At 46.1% G+C, this 22,357-nt stretch overlaps 1 protein-coding gene across 2 annotated transcripts in view; it reads right to left on the bottom strand.

Moving 5' to 3' along the window:
* Positions 1-22,357, bottom strand: part of ARHGEF3 (Rho guanine nucleotide exchange factor 3) — an 834,543-nt gene that overhangs the window by 380,586 nt on the left and 431,600 nt on the right. For both annotated transcript variants that reach the window (XM_086939120.1, XM_086939121.1), the window contains one exon: positions 1,488-1,562. In XM_086939120.1, the coding sequence (XP_086795246.1) occupies positions 1,488-1,562 (75 nt within the window). The remainder of the gene's footprint in view (positions 1-1,487; positions 1,563-22,357) is intronic.

The following is a 22,357-nucleotide window of genomic DNA, read 5'->3' as shown; positions in this document are numbered from 1 at the left end:
GTAGCTTGATAGTGGAGGCTTTGTTTTAATTAAATATGAGTTACCCCTTAACATACTGAAACATTGACTAAAGTTGTAAAATAACAGGAGAGTGTACTGCCAGATGGAACATTTCAGGATCTCTTAATGACTCCCAACACATTTGAATGCTGACATATGTCCAACTAGAAAGGGCCATATATAACTAAACCAAAACTGTAAATGAATGCGAGGATATTTCAAATGTGCTAATGTGAACTAGTGTCACAAGCGATGTGCTACTCATGCAAACTCTTTTTTCGACCTTGAATTCCCCTCCTCTCTTGCCTCTTTGCCCTGAATTAAGGAAATGTCACAGTTGCATGTTTGATGCAATAGGTAGATGTAAGTCCAACCTATGGCTTAGTATGAAGACCTGCTAACTTTCACAGGTATAACATACACATTTCTAAAGACCCAGTTGTAAGTGAATGGTTTCCACAAACTCATATGCAACTCTTTTCCCAACACTGTGTGAATTTTCTAGCCATTTCATAGCGTGCAAACTTTTGATTTCCTTATGTGTTCCATTTTAACAAGCTTCTCCCACATGTCTCTTCTTCCAACACACCCATCATCTGGCCAGTGTCATTGGTGCACTTTACTATGCTTGACCTTTCAGGTGTAACTCAGATGTGTTGATAACCATGATGGATGAATTAACACTCTATATCATTCCTAAGGGTAATATAGGAGTTGTACCACATTTGCATGGAAAGCCCCTCGAACATCCTTTGACACACCCCCTGCCCTTACTTTAATGTACAGGGAGTGATTCTTTCATCTGATCAACAAAGTACCTATTTTCTGGCGTATAAGACTACTGGGCGTATAAGACGACCCCCTACTTTTCCTTTTAAAATATAGGGTTTGGGCTATATTCGCTTCATTATAAAATGACCCCGGCATATAAGACGACCCACAACTTTTGAAAAGATTTTTAAGGGTTAAAAAGTTGTCTTATACACCAGAAAATATGGTAGGTGAAAAGAAGGGATAGTTCATCCGCTTCAACACTAGAAAGAGATATCTTCAGACGTAACTACTCTCTGGCTCACTAAGTACATTAATCCAAAGTAGAGGCTTCAGATGTAACTACTCCTCGCTCACTAAGTGCATTAATCCTAAGTAGTACATTTACTGTGCTTCTCTTTCAAACAATAAACATTATATGCTTTCTCGAAAATGTATGCTTCATACATGTGTGATAGATATCCAACAATTTTAATGTGAGGATGCTCTTGCAAAGATCCCTACACATTTGAACCATTAGTTTACAATACCGTAATGCCATGCACAGGAATAAAACAGATCCAACATGCTCGAAATTACACCGCAAATGCGTTCAATATTCCGATAAGTATAATTGAGAAGAACATGTACTGTAATATGCAGGAGAGAAGACGCAGTGCCAGAATCGTCTATCCACCACAACACCCCCACGGTACACCAGCAGACATATCACTTACATCACTTGGATCAAGGCTGCAGACACTGATTGCATCCTCGTCATCATCGTTGCGCGAACTCTGCTTTCTCTTCTTCTACAAAATGAAACACAATGTATGATGAGATGCAGGACATAGAAGACATTGCACATTCTACAGATTCATCTGACAGTGGAGGCATGACACAACAGTGAAATAATGTTAATACAGATGTTATGCTCCTTTGAGTTGCCTTTGATCTCACAATGCTTTGGACAACAGTCAATATTTACTGATACGTTGCACCTGGTTTGAGTTACTTGTCTAACACAAACCTGGCACAAAGTGCTGTGGTGGTATTTACTCTCCAACGCAAATCAGGGTATGTGATTGAAAGTTGACCAAAATAACACAAAGTAGTGCTATTTGCTACTTTGCATTACTTTGCTTCAAATTGGGTGTTCCTTGGGTGATATTTGGGCATTCCTATGGACCCATGGGTTTTGATGCAAATCCAGATCTTCTAACATTGGTAGACAAGGATATGCACCGTGACACAAAGGAAGAAAGCACAAGCGTGTCGCCAGCGAATACTGTCAACTGTTATATGTATTTTTGTACTTTGTCAAAGGAAAAAAAACCGAATACAATTATTTTGAAAAAAAAATAAATAAAAAATATTTGCCTCCTTGTGGTAGGCATGCCAGTGGAGCTAGTTTTAAAACTATCCAAATGTTTGCAACTTTACATGTGAGCTACCCTGTACAGCTCACGGGCAAAGTATTAAAGCATGGTATTTGTACTGGAATGGTCCCCTTCCGGTAACAACCTATACTCGACAGAATGCACAAACCCTTGCACGTTGTTACAATGGTGTATTAGTTGCTGCATGGCAGCCTAAAGTGATCCAGTGCAGAGAGAGGGAGAAAGACCGCACCATATCTCAGTAGACATGTTCCTGTCTGCTCTGTCCCTTTCACGCAGTTGAGGACGCTTGAAAAGTTAGTAAACCTGCCCCCTTAAGTCTACCCCAAGCCTGGTGTGTTCAGTAAATAAATGTGACAGAGATGCACCCGTTGATAAAATGTATTGATCTAATAATAAATATAAATACAAATAAAACGGAGGCAGTATCACACCAGCTCCGTAAAATACCTACAGAACTTTTCTTTGCTTTTCAACGAAAAAATATGAATTTCAGTGAAACCATACGCTCTTTTTGCTCGTACATTCAGGAAGAGCGTTTTTTGAACAAACAAGAATCCCTATTAAGTGAGTGTATGAGTAACAGTTAGACTGAATGTCCTCAAATATTGTAAAATAATACGTGGGTAATCAGATGATATCGCATTTTCTCCTCGTTAAAGTACCGGAGACTGCAGGTAATTATGGAATTACTCATGTGACAATTTCATCCCCAAAGTTTTATGACACATATTAAATGCCTAGTATATGACGTCAATCAAGAGGGATCAAATCTCAAGATCGACTCTGCTCATTTTCAATAGGGATAACATGAGCAGACATTTCAAGTTACTTTTTCCTGCATTCTTAATTTAATTCTGAAGGGACAGATGCCAAACACAAGCCGCATCAACTTTTACTGTGTTTCATGAACTGCCACAGCTGCTGTTCACTGTCATCAGTGGAAAGAAGAGGAATGCACCCAGATAATATTGACTATAATAGAGTAGGACCCAGAAATAAAGCAGGAGCCAGACACGTTGAGCAAAATGGATGAGAGACATACCTAGAATAAAACCTTTGGGGTACAGTAAAATAAACAGTCCTTTCCAAGTTACACCCACTCCAAATGGATGAGGGACAAACCTGGTGTAATGCATACATGTACAGTACAATATACACGAGCAATGCTGGCTACAACAGAGGGCACCCACACACATTGAACACGATGGATAACAGACACATCTGGAATAGAACTATTAGTGTACTGTGTAATATACATAGTTCCCACATGTTGGCGCTGACACACTGAATACAATGAATGAGGAAGCAACCTGGAGTAGTACTGTTAGTATACAGTAGAATATTCATAGACAATGTTTGTTACTACAGAGCGGTACCCACACACATTGGGCGAGATGGATGCAGGACAAATATGGAATACATTTATTAGTGTATTTTATAAAACACTGGTCAGTATAGGATGCAAGTGAGTGATACCTATAAACATTGAAGAAGGGACTCATATTGAGTGATATATTTAGTGGTAGAATGTACACAGACATTGCTGGCTACCATAGAGTTGCACAAATATACACACTGAACAAATTTGGAATAAAACTAGTATTAAAATGCTGTAAAATACACAAATTCTGAATTGACTACTACAGACTTACACCCTGACACATTGAGCAAAATGGACGAATCACGTATATGGCGGAATACACACAGAGTGCTAATACCACAGAACAGCACCCATTCACAGTGAACAAGATAAGCAACTTACAAAGGAGTTGTGAAAGTATCAGTAACAGTAGAATACACAGAGAACGCACTTGAAAATATCAGATAAGATGGGTGAGTGTCAATTCTGGAGTGAAATTATCAGTGTACAGAAGAACGTACCCTTGGAATCAAGAGCTGTTGGACACAGAATAGAACAAGATCCATGTGTTTATTAGGACTGCCCAACACTTTTCCTATCATCACCATTGACCTATACAGCGGTCCGCTACGTTTTGGCTACGTTGATGCTATAGAAATACGCCATACATACATACATACATTACATATAGGCAAAAAAACCTTTCATAACCACTGATTGCTTCAGGCCAACGGGAAAGATGCTGCTACTAAATCATTTTGCTGGTAAAGATGTATCCCATCCCTGGGAGTGCCAGCCATTCCCAAGAGGGTCGCAAATTACGACAGCCTCATTAATATCCATGAAGCATGTAATTTGCGCCCCATTAGGAATCACAAACAGTGTCTCTGACACTGTTGTACATTGATGTTTGCAAATCGCAAATTGCGGCTCACAGTTTAATGCAATAGGAGAGTTGCAAACATCAATGGTCGTACATCTGGCTCATAGTCTCATTTGCAGTCTAAAGGTTCCTGAACATGTTTCTATCTCCATTTGGTTTGCCCCTGCCTTTACCACGTTCCATAAATAATTAACACATCTACCCTCCCCAAAGAGCCAAAGGTTATAGGCTAAAGAAAAACTGTCAAGGTTAAATCAGTACATGGTAGAGCGGGAAATAGTGACTAAGGGTCATATATATCAAAGGATACATTTGCGATTCTCAAATAGCGATTTTTAGAGAATCGCTATTTGAGATTCGCAAAATGCAATTAATGTGGAATTTGCTAATGATTTTGCGAATCCCACATTCGCAAATAAGGAATATCTTCCCATTCATTCCTATGGGCTAGGAGGCTCGTAGGAATGAATGGGAAGGCATTCTCAATCTGCGATTAGCAATTAGAGAATCGCAAATTGAGAATGTAATTTCAAGGGTGCCAAAGGACACCCTGTTGCACCCTTGAAATGTGCATGTTTGCACATGTGGCACACATACATGCCCCTTTAAAAAATGCATAGGAATGAATGGGAAGGCATTCTCAATTTGCGATTAGCAATTAGAGAATCGCAAATTGAGAATGTAATTTCAAGGGTGTCAAAGGACACCCTCTTGCACCCTTGAAATGTGGCACACATACATGCCACATGACACTTTAAAAAATGCAAAATAGTGAAATCGCAATTTACCACCAACTTGAAGTTGGTGGTAATTTGCGATTCCTTAAGGCCAAATCGCACTTTCTTTTGTGCTTCTTACATTACATTTATGGGTTCGCAATTTGCGATTCCTTAAATACACTCGCAAAATAGGGAATTGCAAAATTAGCAAATCCCTATTTTGCGAGCGGGTTTTAATGCGAAACATTGCCAACTAATAATTTGCGATTGCAAACGCTGAAATTCTGCAAATTTCAGCGTTTGCAATCGCAAATTGTCTTCATACATATGGCCCTAGGTTAATTGTTTGACTGATGTGTGCAGTTTTTGTTTTTTATGATAATGGTTGTAAAATCACTGAAACACTCTTTGCCAATCTCCTCCCTAAATGCTTGTCTAGCACTCAGGAGGTCGATAATGAAGGAGGAGTGCCATTTTAGCCTGTCAAAAAGTACAAAAAGAGTCACTGCTCAATCTTGGAGTGATAAAACTTTTAATATGATACCTTCATCAATCTAACTCAAATGTTAGGTGGGAACTTGCAAGATTACACATGACACTTATTCAGGCAGCTCTTATAAATTGAATTTAGTAGTCGTTACCTGCTTCCCATTTACATGTATTTTACGAGCATTGCAATAAAATGGAATAGATTTTTATTGTGTTTTTTAAAGATGAATTTTCATCTATTTTTAACTATTAATGCTAATTGTTGCAAATGTTGCACTCAAACACCCACACATATACATACGTGTTGCACTACATACATAATATATTTGTATAAAGACACTTTGGGAATCAACCCCACTAAACATGTATGTCATCTACAAAAATAACTGAAACTGCTAAAATATAAGTGATGAGGGAAACCAAAAATGCACATTTTAAAGTTTCATTGTAGCCAAGAAAATGCAGAACTAAATGATTAATTTACAGAATTTGCACTTTAGAAAGCTCCATGCATGCTGTGGCAGAGAGCAGTGCTTGGCTCCCAATTATATTGGTTTGTTTGTGTGAAGTCTAAACCTTCTGACCCTGACATGTGTTTATATTGTTTGTCTGAACTCTCTTCCTAGTGAGTTTAGGAGTATATTGGTCTTGTTGAGACTTCAATTTGTTTTTGGACAACCTTAACATTAAAATGATAATTCTGGCTATATCATCATATTTACAAGAAAAATTCAAACAACAATATAAAGATACCTTCTAAACAGAATATAAAAATAGATGATATATAAAAAAGGGATTATATGTCATAGAGGCCTCCGGGGATGTGTCTGAATTTGGGATCAAGTTTGCGACCTTATCTCCCCTTATGTTCTTAAGACCACGAATGTCTTGTTACTGGGAGAGTTCTTTTTTTTTTTTGAAGACACATTTTATTGTTGAAACACACATAATATGCAAAGCCCCGTCATCCAGAGTCTACTGCCATCATCAATTAATCTGCATCATCTTCTACAATATGTATTAGGAACAGGGAAACTCCCCCATTCAGAATGTCAGTAACAATAGGATTAAACACCTCCCCCCTCCCCCCAACAGTCCCCCCCCTTTGCGTAGCTGCTCGCTCCTCTTAACCATAATACAGTAATAGATCGCTCGCCATGTGTAGTACGCACCAACAGTATCTTTTCACAGTCCAATCAGTCAGAGGGTTGGGAGGGTGGCCTCCTCATGTTGCGGGTCCAGGTCCAGCCCCCGGTAGTCTGCCCACCTCTTCCAGATTTTGAAGTGCTTTCTAGGACACCCCCTGGCCACAAATACGGGCTGCTCCAGCCCCATACAATAGTCCATTCCATTTCTCCAGGCGGCAAGTGACGGGGCCCGAGGCGCCTTCCACTCCCTGGCAATATCGTGCTTCGCCAGCATGAGGCTTAGTAACAATAAGTGACGCTTGTAGCAGTTGCCCCCCACCCCTGCCATGACATGCAATAGAGCTAGTTTGGGGTCCCTCTGCAACTCCCAGGCCAGAACCTCTGCCAGGCAACGATGTATCCCATCCCAGAACCCTTGCAGCGCTGTGCATTCCCAGACCGTGTGCAGCAGGGTGCCCACCTCTACCCCACAGCGGAGACACTCGGGGGACGCTATCATGCCCGCCCTCCACAAACGCTGCCTGGTATAGTATGTGCGATGTATGTAGCGGAACTGAATCAGGCGCAGGCGCATGGATATGGCGGCCCCCCTCGGACTTTTCAGGACCTATACCCAGTCCTCCTCATCCAACTCTCCAACATCCCGTTCCCATGCACTCCTAAGGCCAAGTAGATCCGATGAGCAGTGGCGCACCAGCGTTTGGTATATGCGCGACAATTTCTTGTCCGGCAATTCCCCCATAAAAATCTTGGCTTCCAGAGGGCTAACCTCGGGGAGCTGCTCCAAGCCTACCAGATGGGGAGCCAATGCGTAACGAAGCTGGAGGTAGCGGAAGAACTGGGTGCGGGGCATCCCAAATTCCTCCTGCAGGTTAGTGAATGATTTAAGGGCGCACCCTGACATAACATCTCCGAGGGTAGAGATACCTATGGCGTCCCATCCCTGAAAGCCCCTCAACGCATTCAACTGGGGCAGCCTGCCATTTCGCCAGAGAGGGGTTTCCTGGGTAAGTACGTTCCACCACCCCATCTTACGCAGAGCCTGCCTCCACACGTGAAAAATGACTTGCGTGGCTGCGGTGTGGAAAAAGGTAGGGCTAGGACCTTTCTCAAGATTTGCCCGGCGCTAACCGCCCTTGTACCATTCAAATTTACCAAGCAATGAGGCAGGCGCCGGAGACCAGAAGGCAGGAAACAGAAGTTTTTATTCCGACGGAGCAGAACACATCAGATCAGACAACAAGGTATCGTCTCGAGGTGCTCTAACAGCCTCTCGGAGGCCTGGCCTCTTATACACTGGTTTATGGCATGTGACCTTTCTTTATTACAATCAGAACTTTGTAAAGCAAGGAAAAAGACATCCCCGTAATCCTCGTGTCAATCCCACCCCCATATACCTTCACAATGGAGGTCCTCAACCTGCTGATAAGAGGAGGGGGTCATCACGCAGCTGAGTGTTCCGTCGAGTCTTAGGATGTGTGCGCCTGATCATATCACAGGGGGGTGGGGAGGCCTGGATCAATAGAGGGTCCTTTGAAGGAGAGCGACCTCATACAATAAGGGGCAGTAAATGATATCTCCCGGCTTAGGCAATGGCCTCGGACCTGTGTGGACAGTCGGACACGGGGTGAGGGGCCATCAATGGAGTGGTATTCATGCTGCGTGGACAATCCAGTGCAGAGGGGAGGTTTGTCGACAGAGGGGCATTCATGGGAGGAGAGGAGGTGTTGGTCAGGCGCTGGCGTGACTCCCAAGGACAGGGTCATGCAGAAGGGTCATGCTCATAAGGAGGAGGAAGGGGGAGCCAGGGTGCGCGGAGGATGCTTGCTGGGTCAGAGGGGCGCGCTGGCGATCGATCGTGGACAGGGAGACCATGATATCTAAAATGGCTGCCGTGCACGTAGTACATAGGTGACAAGCTGGCGCAGATGATGTTCAGATCGCAAACTAAAATTCCACAGTCCTCCCTTTTAACATGTCTCGCCAACTTGTCAGTTTGGATTTATCCCCATAAGGCCACGTATTTCTACTTCATAGAGGGGGCTCATGTGCTCATTTCGGAAGTCCAAAGTCTTTGGGCACATACAGTTAGAAACAAGGCCGCACAAAGGTGGCAGACATTGGATACCTAGGCAACACCCACATAATATTACAACAGGTATCAGCACGAAGGAAAACAACTTCCAACCCCAATCCTTCAAAGTGTCCCAAAACCAGCTCCCAAGCGACCATCCTTCCTGTTCTTGGTGAACCTCTGAGGAAAGTCTGTGGAGGTGCTCAATGGCTTTGTAGACTGAAGGCGAGTTGTCTGGCACGTAGGTGCAGCAGCTGGATCCGATGATGCGGCATGCTCCTCCTCGGTCGGCTAGGACCACGTCTAGGACAAGACGATTTTGAAGGGTCACGAGGCGGACCGCCTGAAGCTCCGCAGTGTTGTTGGCGAGGATGCCAGCCGTGATGTTGATCGTTGTTTCTACTGCCTGGGTCAGGTGTCGGATAGCACGGCTGTTTGCCATTGGGCCCCACAGAGGAACAAGTCCCTTTGCTGCATCCAGGAACTGTGCTCCGGTGGAGTCGGCTTGTCCAAGGTCGTCTGCACGCCTCTGCCGGTGATGGTTGGCAGGGGCTACATATGTGGGTGGAAGGACGAAGGCAATGTAACAGATACCCCCCAACCCTTTGGGAGCCAGGTGTAAGCTTTGGTGCCACACACAAAGTACATGTTTGGAGAAGCAACAAAGGAAGGGGGGTCAGCTGAGTCCAATGTTCTGGTGATTCGGCAGGCGCTGTGACCCACCAGCTGCGTTCCATGGCCTTCGAGACACACGAGACCTGTGACATTGATAACAGACAGGGCCACAGTCAGAGTGGCGGTAGTTTGTTTTTGCAGATGAGTGAAGGTGGTTCTGGCTGGATTGTGGAGCACCTGTACTTCGACTCGTTCTTTGGCTGGAATGTCTTTGATGAAGGTGGCGCCTGCGAGCGCAGGACACAGGGCAGCAGGGGTCTTTCCTGTTTTGTTCAGCCAGAACCCAGAGTAGAAGTGTGACACTGTCCGGCTGGAGGTGGCGTTGTCCTTGTGGCTCTCTTGCATGAGGATCAACCAGGCGAGGCAAGAGCCGTGAACTGAGAAGGGTGAAGGGATGAAGGGGATGGAGTGTCCAGTGGCATGCGGGAGCAACCCGCAGATCCAACAGTTCGTAGCATTCGCAGCAAGGTTGTGTTTGTGCAACAGTTGCACGAAGGAATTGTTCCAGAATTCCCTGCGCCTTTCTCGGAGCTGAGGCGACAGAGAGATTAGGTGATGCTCTTTCAGGGGTGTTGGCTGTGCAGTAGGTAGCAATGTCTCGTGAGCCGGTGTGCTTTCCTCCAGAATCCAGAAGGAGGTCATGAGGAGGAGGCAGAAGAGGAAGACAATGAAGAGTGTGATTGTCTTTGATTTGTGCAGGTTGTCAGTCTTTGGATTTCTATACTGGGTATTTCCTGTTGCTTCCATCATCTTCTTATCTGGCGCTTCCATCATCTTCCTATCTGGCGCTTCCATCACCTTCAAGGGGCTCGGTAGTGGGCAGGACCACAGACTTCGTTTAGCTTCTCTCCCGGCAACCCTTGATTGTGTTTAGGTCACCGTTCTGAGATTTAACTTAGTCCGTGGCCTACTTAGCCGAAACTCCCTCCTTTCGACGCAGGAAATACCCTTCTCTGGATGGCACAGTGGGATCAGAGAATTTTGCAAGTTCGAGTGCCTCAGTATCGGGATAACAGTCCAATATCGGTCGGTCTTTGCTCAGGAGCTCTTCTTGGGCGCTGACGTTTTCTGTTGTGGCCAGGTTTGCAGAGACCTTCCGGCAATGATGCGCGTGCAGCCAGTGCTTCTTCCCCTCCACTCGGAGTGCCGTTCGGGTGGTGATCAGCACTTGCCAGGGGCCCGTCCACCGAGGTTCCAGACTCTTGGTTCGCTGGAAATTTCGTATCAATACGAAATCTCCCGGTTGGATGTCATGGCCGGGGCCCCTGGAAGCATCGGGGATGGCCTGCTGCACCTGTTGATGAATGACAGACAACGTTTTAGTTAACTTGCACAAATAATCAGACAGCAGGACGTCCGGGACGTCATGAATGGAGGTCGGTTTGGGAGCAGTCCAGAGATTCATCGGTCGCCCAAACACGACCTCGTAGGGGGTCAAATGGTGCTTGGTGGGAGTGGAGCGCATCGATAACAAAGCCAGTGGGAGGGCATCCGGCCAGTTAAGTCCAGTGGTGGCCACTATTTTTGCCAGTTTCAGCTTCAGTGTGGCATTATGGCGTTCCACTAGACCGGCGGATTGGGGGTGGAAGACTGCATGAAATCGTTGCTTCACCCCTAACCCCTTTAGGATTAATTGGATAACCTCAGCTATGAAGTGGGGGCCATTGTCGCTCCATAAAATTCGACAAAGGCCATAGCGAGGGAAGAATTCCTTCAGTAGCACTTTGGCAGTAGTCATGGCAGTGTTGTCACGGGTCGGATCGGCTTCTACCCATTTGCTGAAGGCACACACAATGACTAGTACATACTTCAGGCTTTGGCATCTCTCTAGTTGGATGTAGTCCATCTGAAGGACCTCGAAGGGGTGATTGGGGGTCCCAAACCCTCCCCGGGGTACTACAGTTCCTTTCCCGGGGTTGTGTTGCAGACAGATAAGGCACTGCTGAACTAGGCGTCTGGCTGAGTCAGGGATTTTGTCGTTATGCCAGACTTTGGAAATGAGTTCGATCATGGGTGCAGATCCTATGTGTGCGAGGGAGTGAGCCATTGTCAGTATGGGAATCAGGTATGAGTCGGGTAGCAACCATTTGCTTGCATCCTTCGTTCGCCAGCAGCCCTCCTCATCCTTCAAACCCACCCTTGCCCACTTAGTCAGCTCGTGAGGGGTGCTGGCCGACTGTATGTCTCTGATCATTATCCTTGTGTCACTCCATGTTTCTGCTTGTGACCTGGTCATGTACATGCGTGTCACCGTCCTATTCTCAGCTGTGGTTCGTGCAGTGATGTCGGCCAATGCGTTCCCTTGTCCGACCAAGTATGTCACCCTTTTGTGTGCCTGACATTTTATCACCGCTAATCGTTTGGGGAGGAGAACTGCTTCAATCAGAGCGGAGACTAGATCTCCGTGGAGGATCGGGGTGCCGTGGGACGTCAGGAATCCCCTCTCCCTCCACAGGAGCCCAAAATGGTGGACCACTCCGAAGGCATACTGGCTGTCCGTATATACGTTCGTGGTGGTCCCTGCGGCTATGATGCATGCTCGGGTGAGGGCTATCAGCTCTGCTGCCTGGGCAGATCGTTGTGTGATGCAGGCTGTCTCAACTACTGTTCGGGCTGTCGTTACTGCATAGGCAGCTGAAGTGGTGCCATCTGGGAGTTTGATGCATGAGCCGTCTACCCATAGCTCTCCATCGGGGTCAGGAAAAGCAGTGTCTCGGAGGTCAACCCTACTCCTAGTTTGTTCATCCGTGAGGGTCACACAGTCGTGGATGGGAGGAATGTCGGGGTCATTCTCAGGCAAGGGTAACAATGTGGCAGGATTCAAAGTCGTGCATCTCTTTAGGGTGATGTGGGGTGCAAGCAGAGTCAACTCGTACCCTGTCAGTCGTGCGCTAGTCAGGTGTTGGGTCTTGGTCTGGTTCAAGAGGGTGTCGACTGCATGGGGTACTAGCACTGTGAGGGAGTTGGAAAGTACAATTCCCTCGCTCTGACGGATAGAGACAGCAGCGGCGGCTACTGCTCGAAGGCAGGCAGGCAAAGCTCTGGCTACAGGATCAAGAGTGGCGGAGAAGTAGGCACAAGGGCGCTGCTTAGGACCAATTGATTGAGTTAGGACAGACAATGCGCATCCCTCCCTTTCGTGGGTGAAGAGGGAGAAGGGTTTGGAGTAATCCGGGGTTCCTAGGACAGGCGCTGAGCAGAGTGCATCCCGTAATTCCTTAAAGGAGGCTTGACACTCAGCGGTCCAAGGAAGCGGGGAGGGGACATCTTTGGTCAGCAGGGCAAGTAATGGTTTCACAATGAGGCTGTAATTAGGCAACCACTGTCTACAAAAAGAGGTTAGGCCAACCAAGGAGCGGACCTGCTTTTGTGTTTTTGGGATGGGGGTGTCTAGGATGGTTTGGATTCGGTCGGGTGTAAGTTTCCTCCCTTCTTTGGACAGAAGATGGCCTAGGTAAGTCACCTGTGGCTGACAGAACTGTAACTTCTTTTTGGAGACTTTATGGCCATTTTCTGCAAGAAAGTGTAGGAGTTGGACGGTGGCTGTTGTTGCAAGCGGGGTGGTGTCGGCCGCCAGAAGGATATCATCGACATATTGGATCAACACCACTCCCTCTGGTAGCTGGAAGGCATCCAGCTGTCTTTTAAGGGCCTGGCTGTAAATGCTGGGACTTTCAGTGTACCCCTGGGGAGCTCTACAAAATCGGTACGAGCGGGATTTTAAAGTGAAGCCGAAGAGATAACGGCTGTCTGGATGAATGGGGATAGAGAAAAACGCGTTTTTAAGGTCGATAACAGAGAAGGTGGTGGCAGTGGACGGGATGAGGGTCAGAATGGTGGTGATATCAGAGACCACAGGATATTGGGGTACAACCACTTTGTTAATCTCTCGTAAGTCGATGATGAAGCGGTACGCTTTCTCATCTCCTTCACCTTGCTTCTTAACAATAGGTAGGATTGGGCTGTTGCAGACGTTGCTAACCACCTCTTCAACCACTCCTGCATCTACCAGAGACTGAATGATCGCTACCAGTGCCTTCTCACCTTCTGGCGATATCCGATATTGCGGGAGTTTCGGGAGCATAGCGTCCTGTCGTACAGTTATGTGAATAGGATCAATCATCATTCGCCCCACATCAGAGTCATTTTTGGCCCACAGGTACGGAGGCAGGGCGTCAAGCAGGGACAGGTCAGCGTCAGTTATGGAGCACATGTGTCGTGGGGGACGGGATCTGGGCATGTCTGGGTTGTCGTACAGGATGACTCGTATTCCATCTGGGGAACACCTAATGGTAGCTCGAAAATGTTTCAGTAAGTCAATGCCCATAATGGCGTCAGGGGAGTTGGAGGAGAGTAGAAATGTCGCGTCAGTGGTGTTGTTTTCTAGGTCAAAGGTAATAGGTACGGACAGGGGGTTAGTGAAGGGCGTTCCATCGAAACCTATCGACGTTATGTGTGAGCCAGACAAGGGTGCCCTTGGAATCAGTCGTTTTGATAACACACTACGTGTCGCCCCAGTGTCTACCAAGAATGGAGACTCTGTACCCAGGACCTTAGCGGTGACATAAGGACCTTGCTGGTCAACACAGAGCTCGACTGGATCCCTCCCTTGCCCCTGGCAGTCCTATGCAAAGTTGGGGGCATTTTCACCTTCGGACAGCTGATATTGGTTCTGTCGGGGACGGTCAAATGTGTTCAGTCTCCCTGATCTGTCATTGCTGGTGTCGTTGGTGCTCCCTCGTCCTTGTACTCTATTTCTCGGACCACCTGCCACATCCCTGGAGTCTCTATTTCTATTCACTTCTAGCAAAACCGGACACTGGGATTTCCAATGGCCGAGCCCTTTGCAGAAGGCGCATTGGTCATTGCTAATGTCTCTCCGTCCAGTGTGGGATGTTGGGGTGTGATCTCTAGGAGGTAGATCTCTGGGGGTGGTTGATTGGTAGTTCCCCCTTTGGTGTTCCCGTCCTACCGTTATACCCTGTATCTGGGCTATCATTACCCTTTCCTTTAAATCTTTCTTCTTTTTCTCGGACGCCCTATCATTCTCATTCTTTTGGTGCTCGTAATACTGAGCCATCTGAAGGATAGCTGCGGGTTTGGAGGCCCCCCAACTACTCTCACTCGTCTGCAGTTTTTGGGAGACTTCTTGTGTTAGTCCCTTTACATAGTTTTGCACGAACAGGTGCTGTCCGGTTGCGGTGGTCATGTCTTGGCCACTGTAGTCGGAGAACACTGTCTCGAATCGGGAGAAGTATTCTGACACATCTTCCTGGGGTTTCTGTCGACAGGCCGTGACTATCGACCAGTCTACTTTTCTGTCCGGGACCAGTGTTTTTAACTTCTGGACCAGTTTGTCTGGGAGTTCCAGTATGTCTTTCACTGGTTTATTCCCCGGCTCTCGCTGTCTATCTAGTTTACCGAGTTGGTCCCAGGTATGTCCAAACAGATCCGTGTGGTCAGCCTTCCGGATTTGCTTCCACGCATCAGCTGGCAGGCATAACCCAAAGAACAAGTCAATGTCCGCTAAAGTCATTATTGTCGAACCCAAGGCTGTGCCTAATTCGGTATAAAATGCCGTCGGGTTCTTTCTTAAATCGGGCAGGGTTTGTTTGAAGGTTAGGATATCCTGTCGGTCCCATGGTTGGTAAACCCAATTGTACACAACCCTCCCTTTTGCATTTTCATTATTAATATCATCGCTCGTTCCCTGGCCCCGTGGCGGGATCCAGTAAGGAGCCGCTTCTCTGATAGGCATCATAGTATTGGCTACTTCTGCCGAGGTTGTTTCAGGGACCGCAACCTTGGCTTCTGGTTTCTGTTCCGCGAGGTGGCGGAAGACCTCAAGCATTTGCATGAAGAGCTCCGTCGCCTCACGTTCGGTCCCATCTCCAACATCAATCTTCCTATACAGTGTTGTTAGTTTAGCGGGACCCTTACTCTGATACCTATCTTCATATGCGTTCAGGGTGTGGTAGCTGAATCGCAAGATGAAATGCCGTCTGTGGCTGTCGGTATGTGAATTATATATGCTCATTGTGTATTCTTCGCTCTCCCTTCGGTCTACCAATGTCTTTGCTATTTTGTTGATCCCATCCCGCTCATCTTTGCTTAACCTACTTAGCCTGGCTGATGATTGTTTGCTAGCCTCGGGGTCGTTTGACGAAGTTATTAATGTGGCTGGTGCGGAGGCCGTGAGGGCCGGTGCACTAGCACTAGGGTCACTTTCACTCACACTCGGGGCTTGCAGGTTTGGTTGGCTGGGAGCATATGGAGGGGGCATGTAGATGATTGGGGGACCTAGCAGTAACTCATCGTTTGCCCGTTGTTTGGAGGGCAGTTCAGGGTAGAGCGCAGAGGGGGTCCTAACAGGACATTGGCCTGTTGACCCTGATTCTTTGTTTTGTGTAGCTTCTTTTCTTTCTTTTATTTCCTCTTCTAGTTGCTTTGCGGCCAGGTGGGCTGCCTTTCGTAATTCTTTCCCTATTTTTGCTTCTTCTCTTTTCTTTCGTTGTTCCGTTTCTTTGCGCCACATGCCGATACTGTCGAGCATAGTGGGCGTGGTCTTATTCTTCTGGAGCGCTATTTCTAATGTTTTTATTTTATTTTCATTAAAGGAACCTATCAGTGGCCACTGACTTTCAGGGTTCTTTTTCGTATATTTATGCCATAGTTTAGTGTAAGCTATAGCGACTAGTCCATACTTAGTGAACATGTCCTTATTAGGGGTGCCCTCCAGTGGAGCTGGATGGTTCATCTCTAATAAGCGGTCCGGGCTAAACAGGCTACCAACCAGTGGGGAGAAGATAGGCATGACGGATTACAACGGGGACAAAAGTCTGCACTACCTATCTTATCACGGCGGGCAAAGACTAGACAGAATATTTCTATTCTCCGTTGTTTGCCGGCGGTGAATACCTCAAACGAACCAATACCGAACAATCGGTCAATCAAAACAATTCAGTGGGGAGAATAAGTGGGCACGAAAAGTTATCGTTACCTACTCTTTCTCTCCCTGCAAAGAGAGACCTTGTTCTTCCCTGTTTGCAGGAAAAAGAATCTCCAGACAATAATCCACGAACGACAGTCCGGGAAACAGTGGGGGAGGAAGATAGGCACGACGGATTACAACGGGGACAAAAGTCTGCGTTACCTATCCTTCACTGTTTGCAAAGAGAGAGCCTGTTGTTTTCTCCGTTTGCAGACAGCGAATCTCCAGAGGTTTCAACAAAGCGTAATACTAGTATTATCCAAACAAAACAATTTTTTCTCAGTTCGTCGTGTTTACACGACCTTACCCGGACCGCATGGACGGTTTCCTGTCCTCTGGATCCAGCGCCCGATCGTCCTCTCTCCTTCGTGATGTTCGCGGCACTCCTGATGGTTCCCAGTCAGGACCATAGATCACTCGAGAGAGGTCTGTTCAGAACTAGTGAAGGTCGGATGATCGGCTGTCAGACGAGGGTCTATCGGACACGAGCTCTTCCCGATCGTTGCAGTCGTTCACTCTGTCATCGGGACCTCTCCCACTGGATCCACGTGTCGCTGATGGGCCCCACGCTTTGGGACGCCAATTGTGGAAAAAGGTAGGGCTAGGACCTTTCTCAAGATTTGCCCGGCGCTAACCGCCCTTGTACCATTCAAATTTACCAAGCAATGAGGCAGGCGCCGGAGACCAGAAGGCAGGAAACAGAAGTTTTTATTCCGACGGAGCAGAACACATCAGATCAGACAACAAGGTATCGTCTCGAGGTGCTCTAACAGCCTCTCGGAGGCCTGGCCTCTTATACACTGGTTTATGGCATGTGACCTTTCTTTATTACAATCAGAACTTTGTAAAGCAAGGAAAAAGACATCCCCGTAATCCTCGTGTCAATCCCACCCCCATATACCTTCACAATGGAGGTCCTCAACCTGCTGATAAGAGGAGGGGGTCATCACGCAGCTGAGTGTTCCGTCGAGTCTTAGGATGTGTGCGCCTGATCATATCACAGGGGGGTGGGGAGGCCTGGATCAATAGAGGGTCCTTTGAAGGAGAGCGACCTCATACAATAAGGGGCAGTAAATGATATCTCCCGGCTTAGGCAATGGCCTCGGACCTGTGTGGACAGTCGGACACGGGGTGAGGGGCCATCAATGGAGTGGTATTCATGCTGCGTGGACAATCCAGTGCAGAGGGGAGGTTTGTCGACAGAGGGGCATTCATGGGAGGAGAGGAGGTGTTGGTCAGGCGCTGGCGTGACTCCCAAGGACAGGGTCATGCAGAAGGGTCATGCTCATAAGGAGGAGGAAGGGGGAGCCAGGGTGCGCAGGGGATGCTTGCTGGGTCAGAGGGGCGCGCTGGCGATCGATCGTGGACAGGGAGACCATGATATCTAAAATGGCTGCCGTGCACGTAGTACATAGGTGACAAGCTGGCGCAGATGATGTTCAGATCGCAAACTAAAATTCCACAGCGGGAAGAGATCTCCGGAGCGGCGCCGTGTACAGCAGTGCATGTAAAGAAGCAGATCCCATCAGCGTCCTCTCCACCGCATAGGCCGGGTCACCCCTGTCCCCATACCACCAGTCGTTCAACACCAGAAGATGAGCCGCCTGGTAGTATGAGAGTACATCCGATGTGGCCAATCCCCCAGTGTATGTGGACAGGAAGCACGTCCTCAGGGCCACCCGCGCCACTCCCCCCTCCCACAGAAACCTGCTAAGCGCTGAATTCAACTGTCGGAACCAGCGGGCCGGGATCATGTGCGGGTGGTTTTGCAGTTGGTATACCAGGCGTGGCAGCGCCACCATCTTAAAAATGGCAGACCTGCCCAGTATAGACAATGGCATCTTAGTCCATACCTTCAAGTCCTCGCGTGTGCGATCCCAAACCGGGGTGAGGTTGCGATCGCGGGACACTGCCGAATCCTCAGTTAGGTATATTCCCAGATATTTCACCCCATCCGTCGCTAGCTGGAGACCCGACGCCCAGTCGCCTAACACTCGCTCACCACCCAATGGCCAAAGCGTGTACTTGCTCGGATTCTACTGGGAGATTTTAACATTTGGCATGATGTCACTAGTGATGCTGGCCTGGTTTAAAATTGATTAATTAGTATCTTCACCCACACGAGGGTACACACTTTGGACCTAATCTTTTATTCCACTTGTAAAAACTGATGTGCATATTTGTTTCCCCTAAACAGCTCATCAGAGTGTTCCATTCTGTATCATCTTTAGCCCCCCCTAGAGTGCCCCCACTAAAAATCTTTCAAAGAGGACTTATCTTTGGCCAAAACGTCTGACACTTCCCTAAAGAAAGATCCAACTAATTCTCTGTGCTAAGCTATTATCAGCTGATATATGAACCTCAATGCCATCAACTATGATAATTGGATGACCATGGCCTATTGAGCAAAATATTATTAATAGGACACCCTCCGCACCATGGTGTTCATGGTAATTAGCTGACGCCAAACGACACTGCAAACCTTTAGAACAGTAGAGGAGAGCAGAGTACAATCCAATATCTGAACAGGTTCACCAAGCAGAATTTACAAAGTACAAAAAGCTCTGTAGAAAGGTGCAGTGGTCATTTCATTCAGATTTTATCAGAGCAGGTGATAATTTGCCTGGAGAAGTCCTCAAAATTGTAAACCAACTTTTCTCTCCTCTATCGAATTAAACACTCATGCTCAGTTGGAAGAACTATGCAAGTCTTTTCTAAGTAGTTTGGACGACAATACTGAATATAAAGCAGTCTTTTCCCACTACTGACGCAATGCTGGAAAGGGAGAGGGGCTGCCTATATTTTGTATGTCTGGCACTTTCCTTGTGCACTTTCACTTCTGCAAATCCTGAGGCACTTTGAATCCTGATTAAACAAGGATCGCCCCTTGACCATTGTCCTGCCACTAACTTCAACAAGGCAAGTCAGGATCACTCTTTGACCATTGTCCTGCCACTAACTTCCACAAGGTAATGGAGAGTCTTGTGCTTGGGAATCTCTTCAACACCTTGTTAGATTCAGCTACCATTCCAGTATCCTGGAAGAAAACATTATTAATTCTGCTGTTAAAAATCCCAAAAGATTAGCATATATCTACCATTTCTTTACTTCCTTTTCCAGTCAAGGTCCTAGAAAGGGAAGTGTATTCCCAACTTTCTGCCTTTCTTGAGACATAAAATTCTGGTCAAATCGCATGTGGGATTTCACCCCCTGCATTGCACTGAGACTGCTCTTCTTGTGTTGTTGTATGAGAATCAAATTCTGTTGGACATGAGCGGTATCACTGCACTAATGCTGCTTGATTCAAGCACAGACCTTGACATGTTTGCTCTTATTGTCTTCTGTCAAAGACTTCGATAAGTTGGAAATTAGGGAAAAACACTGGAATGGTTGGCCTCATTCTTGTGCTCGCTCGCTGTGCCCAGGTTTCTGTCCTTTGTGTTTTCCAGGGATTCACGCTCAGTCCTACCCTCTTTAACAATTATATCTCGCTTCCGGCTAAAAGTATCAGGGATTTTGGCTTTTCTTTAATGTCTTATGCTGATAATACCCAATTTATCACCTCTGTGGGTTTCTTTGACCCAAGCCAGTACAGAGAAACCATGATTGGGAAAAGACGGAGGGTGGAAAAAACAGTGGCAAAGAAAGAAAGCAAGGATTATACAGAATCTTAAAGAGTGAGATAAAGGGTCAGTGGGCGCCTTCTGGCAGATGAAAGAGGCATGAAGTGGTATCAAGACTACACAGCCATGGTATTCAGGACCCCCGATAGTCTGAGCAAAGCACTGGGCTTGCAGTAGAAAACTTTTATGATACGTCTTTTGTTGTGTTTTAAGGTCTGCAGACACATTTCTGTTGAACACCTTTCAGATCTTTCACACCTGAAAGGAAGGCAAGGCATTCTCCTACCTTGCCACTAAACAATGGAATTCCCTCCCTTTATGTCTTCACAATGAGGCAAGCAATGGGAAATTTGTAAAGGTTTATAAACTTGGCTTTTCACATAAGCCTTTTTTTCTAGTTAAAGCACAAGGACACCCTCTCTGGGTATCCGTTCATACCCTACATATATTTATCTATCGTCATCCTCAAAATATAGCCTGCACAATATGATTTCTTATATTTAGGCTGAGTTATTATAACATTTATGTCCTGTAAGGGAGCAAATTATAAATATGTAGAGCAGTGCTGCTATAATATTCTCAAGAACACTGCAAACACATCTGAAATCTTTCTTTTTGTGGATGGCGACTACCAACATAGCTGTATACAATGTGTACATTCTGTAAATGATGCTGCCTTTCTCCATATGTACTAAGAAAACCAAAAAGGTATTGCTGGAATGCTTGAATTACTCTGAACCACTGTTAATCACTCTTGGCTGTGTTCAAGTGCATTGTTTTATTTTGAAGTAAGTAAGCAAAGTAACATCTTTATTGTATGATTACCTAAAATCGTCTAAAAAAGACAATGTAAATTACATCATACCACGATTCCTCTGGCAGCACCTTCAGGATACTAAAGGTGAGTCCAATGCACCTGATCACTAGACTAACTCGAGTTCTGCAGTTGGGGCAGTACCAGCCCTGCAGTGAAAGCCTTTTCACTCCACCCAAGCCCCCCATGAGAGCTCAGTAGAAGCAATCCCACGTGCCCATCCCACTACCCACCACCCCGCCTGAGGCACAGTAGGACACTTCAAGAAAATGGGTCCTATCTGGAGTTGTCAGGCACCATAGCTGATTCACCCACCGTCATCAGGGAGTGGTGGTAGGGGTGCCAACAATCCGTGCATTTTCATCACATTCTGCAGCATGCCAACCAAGTGCGTGCAGAGACAGACACATAACTACATACCTTACAGCTGGCTATCACATCACGTCATACTTGTCAACAAAAGAAATCACATAAAGTACATTACAGAGAGCATCCCTTATAAAGATACATTATGTAGCTGGCTAGGAGGGGTGACTAAACCAGTATGAACCAAAGCATGTTACATAAAACATCCCAAATCATACATTAGAGTTGCGGGCATGCATCCAAGAGAACTGAGATGTGCCATATACTATCACTACTGACAGTGGCATCTAGATAATTTTACCATGCTCAGTCCACTCCGAAATTTAGGGTCAAGGACATATTTAAAACCATGCAATCAGTCATAGGCACTCAACCACATTTTCACCCGCATACTAACTCCCAGAGTACAATTCATTGGAATCCGCACCAAATTGTCACTCACGATCCTTTACATATCGATTCAATGGTCAAACTTACATCAAGCATGTCACACAATGGAGACCTCAACATCAACAGTTTAAAACCTTTGAACAAGCTGAAGTAAAATGTGTGGCTGGTAGAGTATCCCTTAAATCTTTAATTTATTCCTTGTCCGATTTGCCTCCGCACTCCTTTAATAATCTATTCTATTTCCCCTTTTAATTCGAACCATCTCTAAACTGAGTTGTTTTCCCTTGACTTTGTAGGTCTCTTTTTCAATTGAATACCCCTTTCATTTCTTTTCCCAATAATTTTTATTAAAGCTTTTCAACATTTACTTTATCAATACAATAAATAAATGGGGAGAGAGGGTGCACATTCAGCAACAATCGAATCATAATCAGTAAGTAATCAATTATCAAACTGCACACAAAAGACTCACTAAGCAAAAATAGAACTACAGAAAGCGTCTGAGCGAAATTGATACTGTATTAAAAACTGTAGGGGCCATTAGAACTCATTAATCAAAGCATGGACATTTGAGACTACATACATGAATAAAATACAACACAAGAGGCAGCCTCGAATAGTTATAAAATGGCAGGGTATCTCCTGCAGTGGCCCTATAAAGAGCTGCGCCCT

This window comes from Lissotriton vulgaris, chromosome 9, assembly GCF_964263255.1.
Source record: "Lissotriton vulgaris chromosome 9, aLisVul1.2, whole genome shotgun sequence".
Classification (NCBI taxonomy): domain Eukaryota; kingdom Metazoa; phylum Chordata; class Amphibia; order Caudata; family Salamandridae; genus Lissotriton; species Lissotriton vulgaris.
Note: the sequence above shows the minus strand (reverse complement) of the source record. Positions and strands in the feature narration are given on the sequence as shown.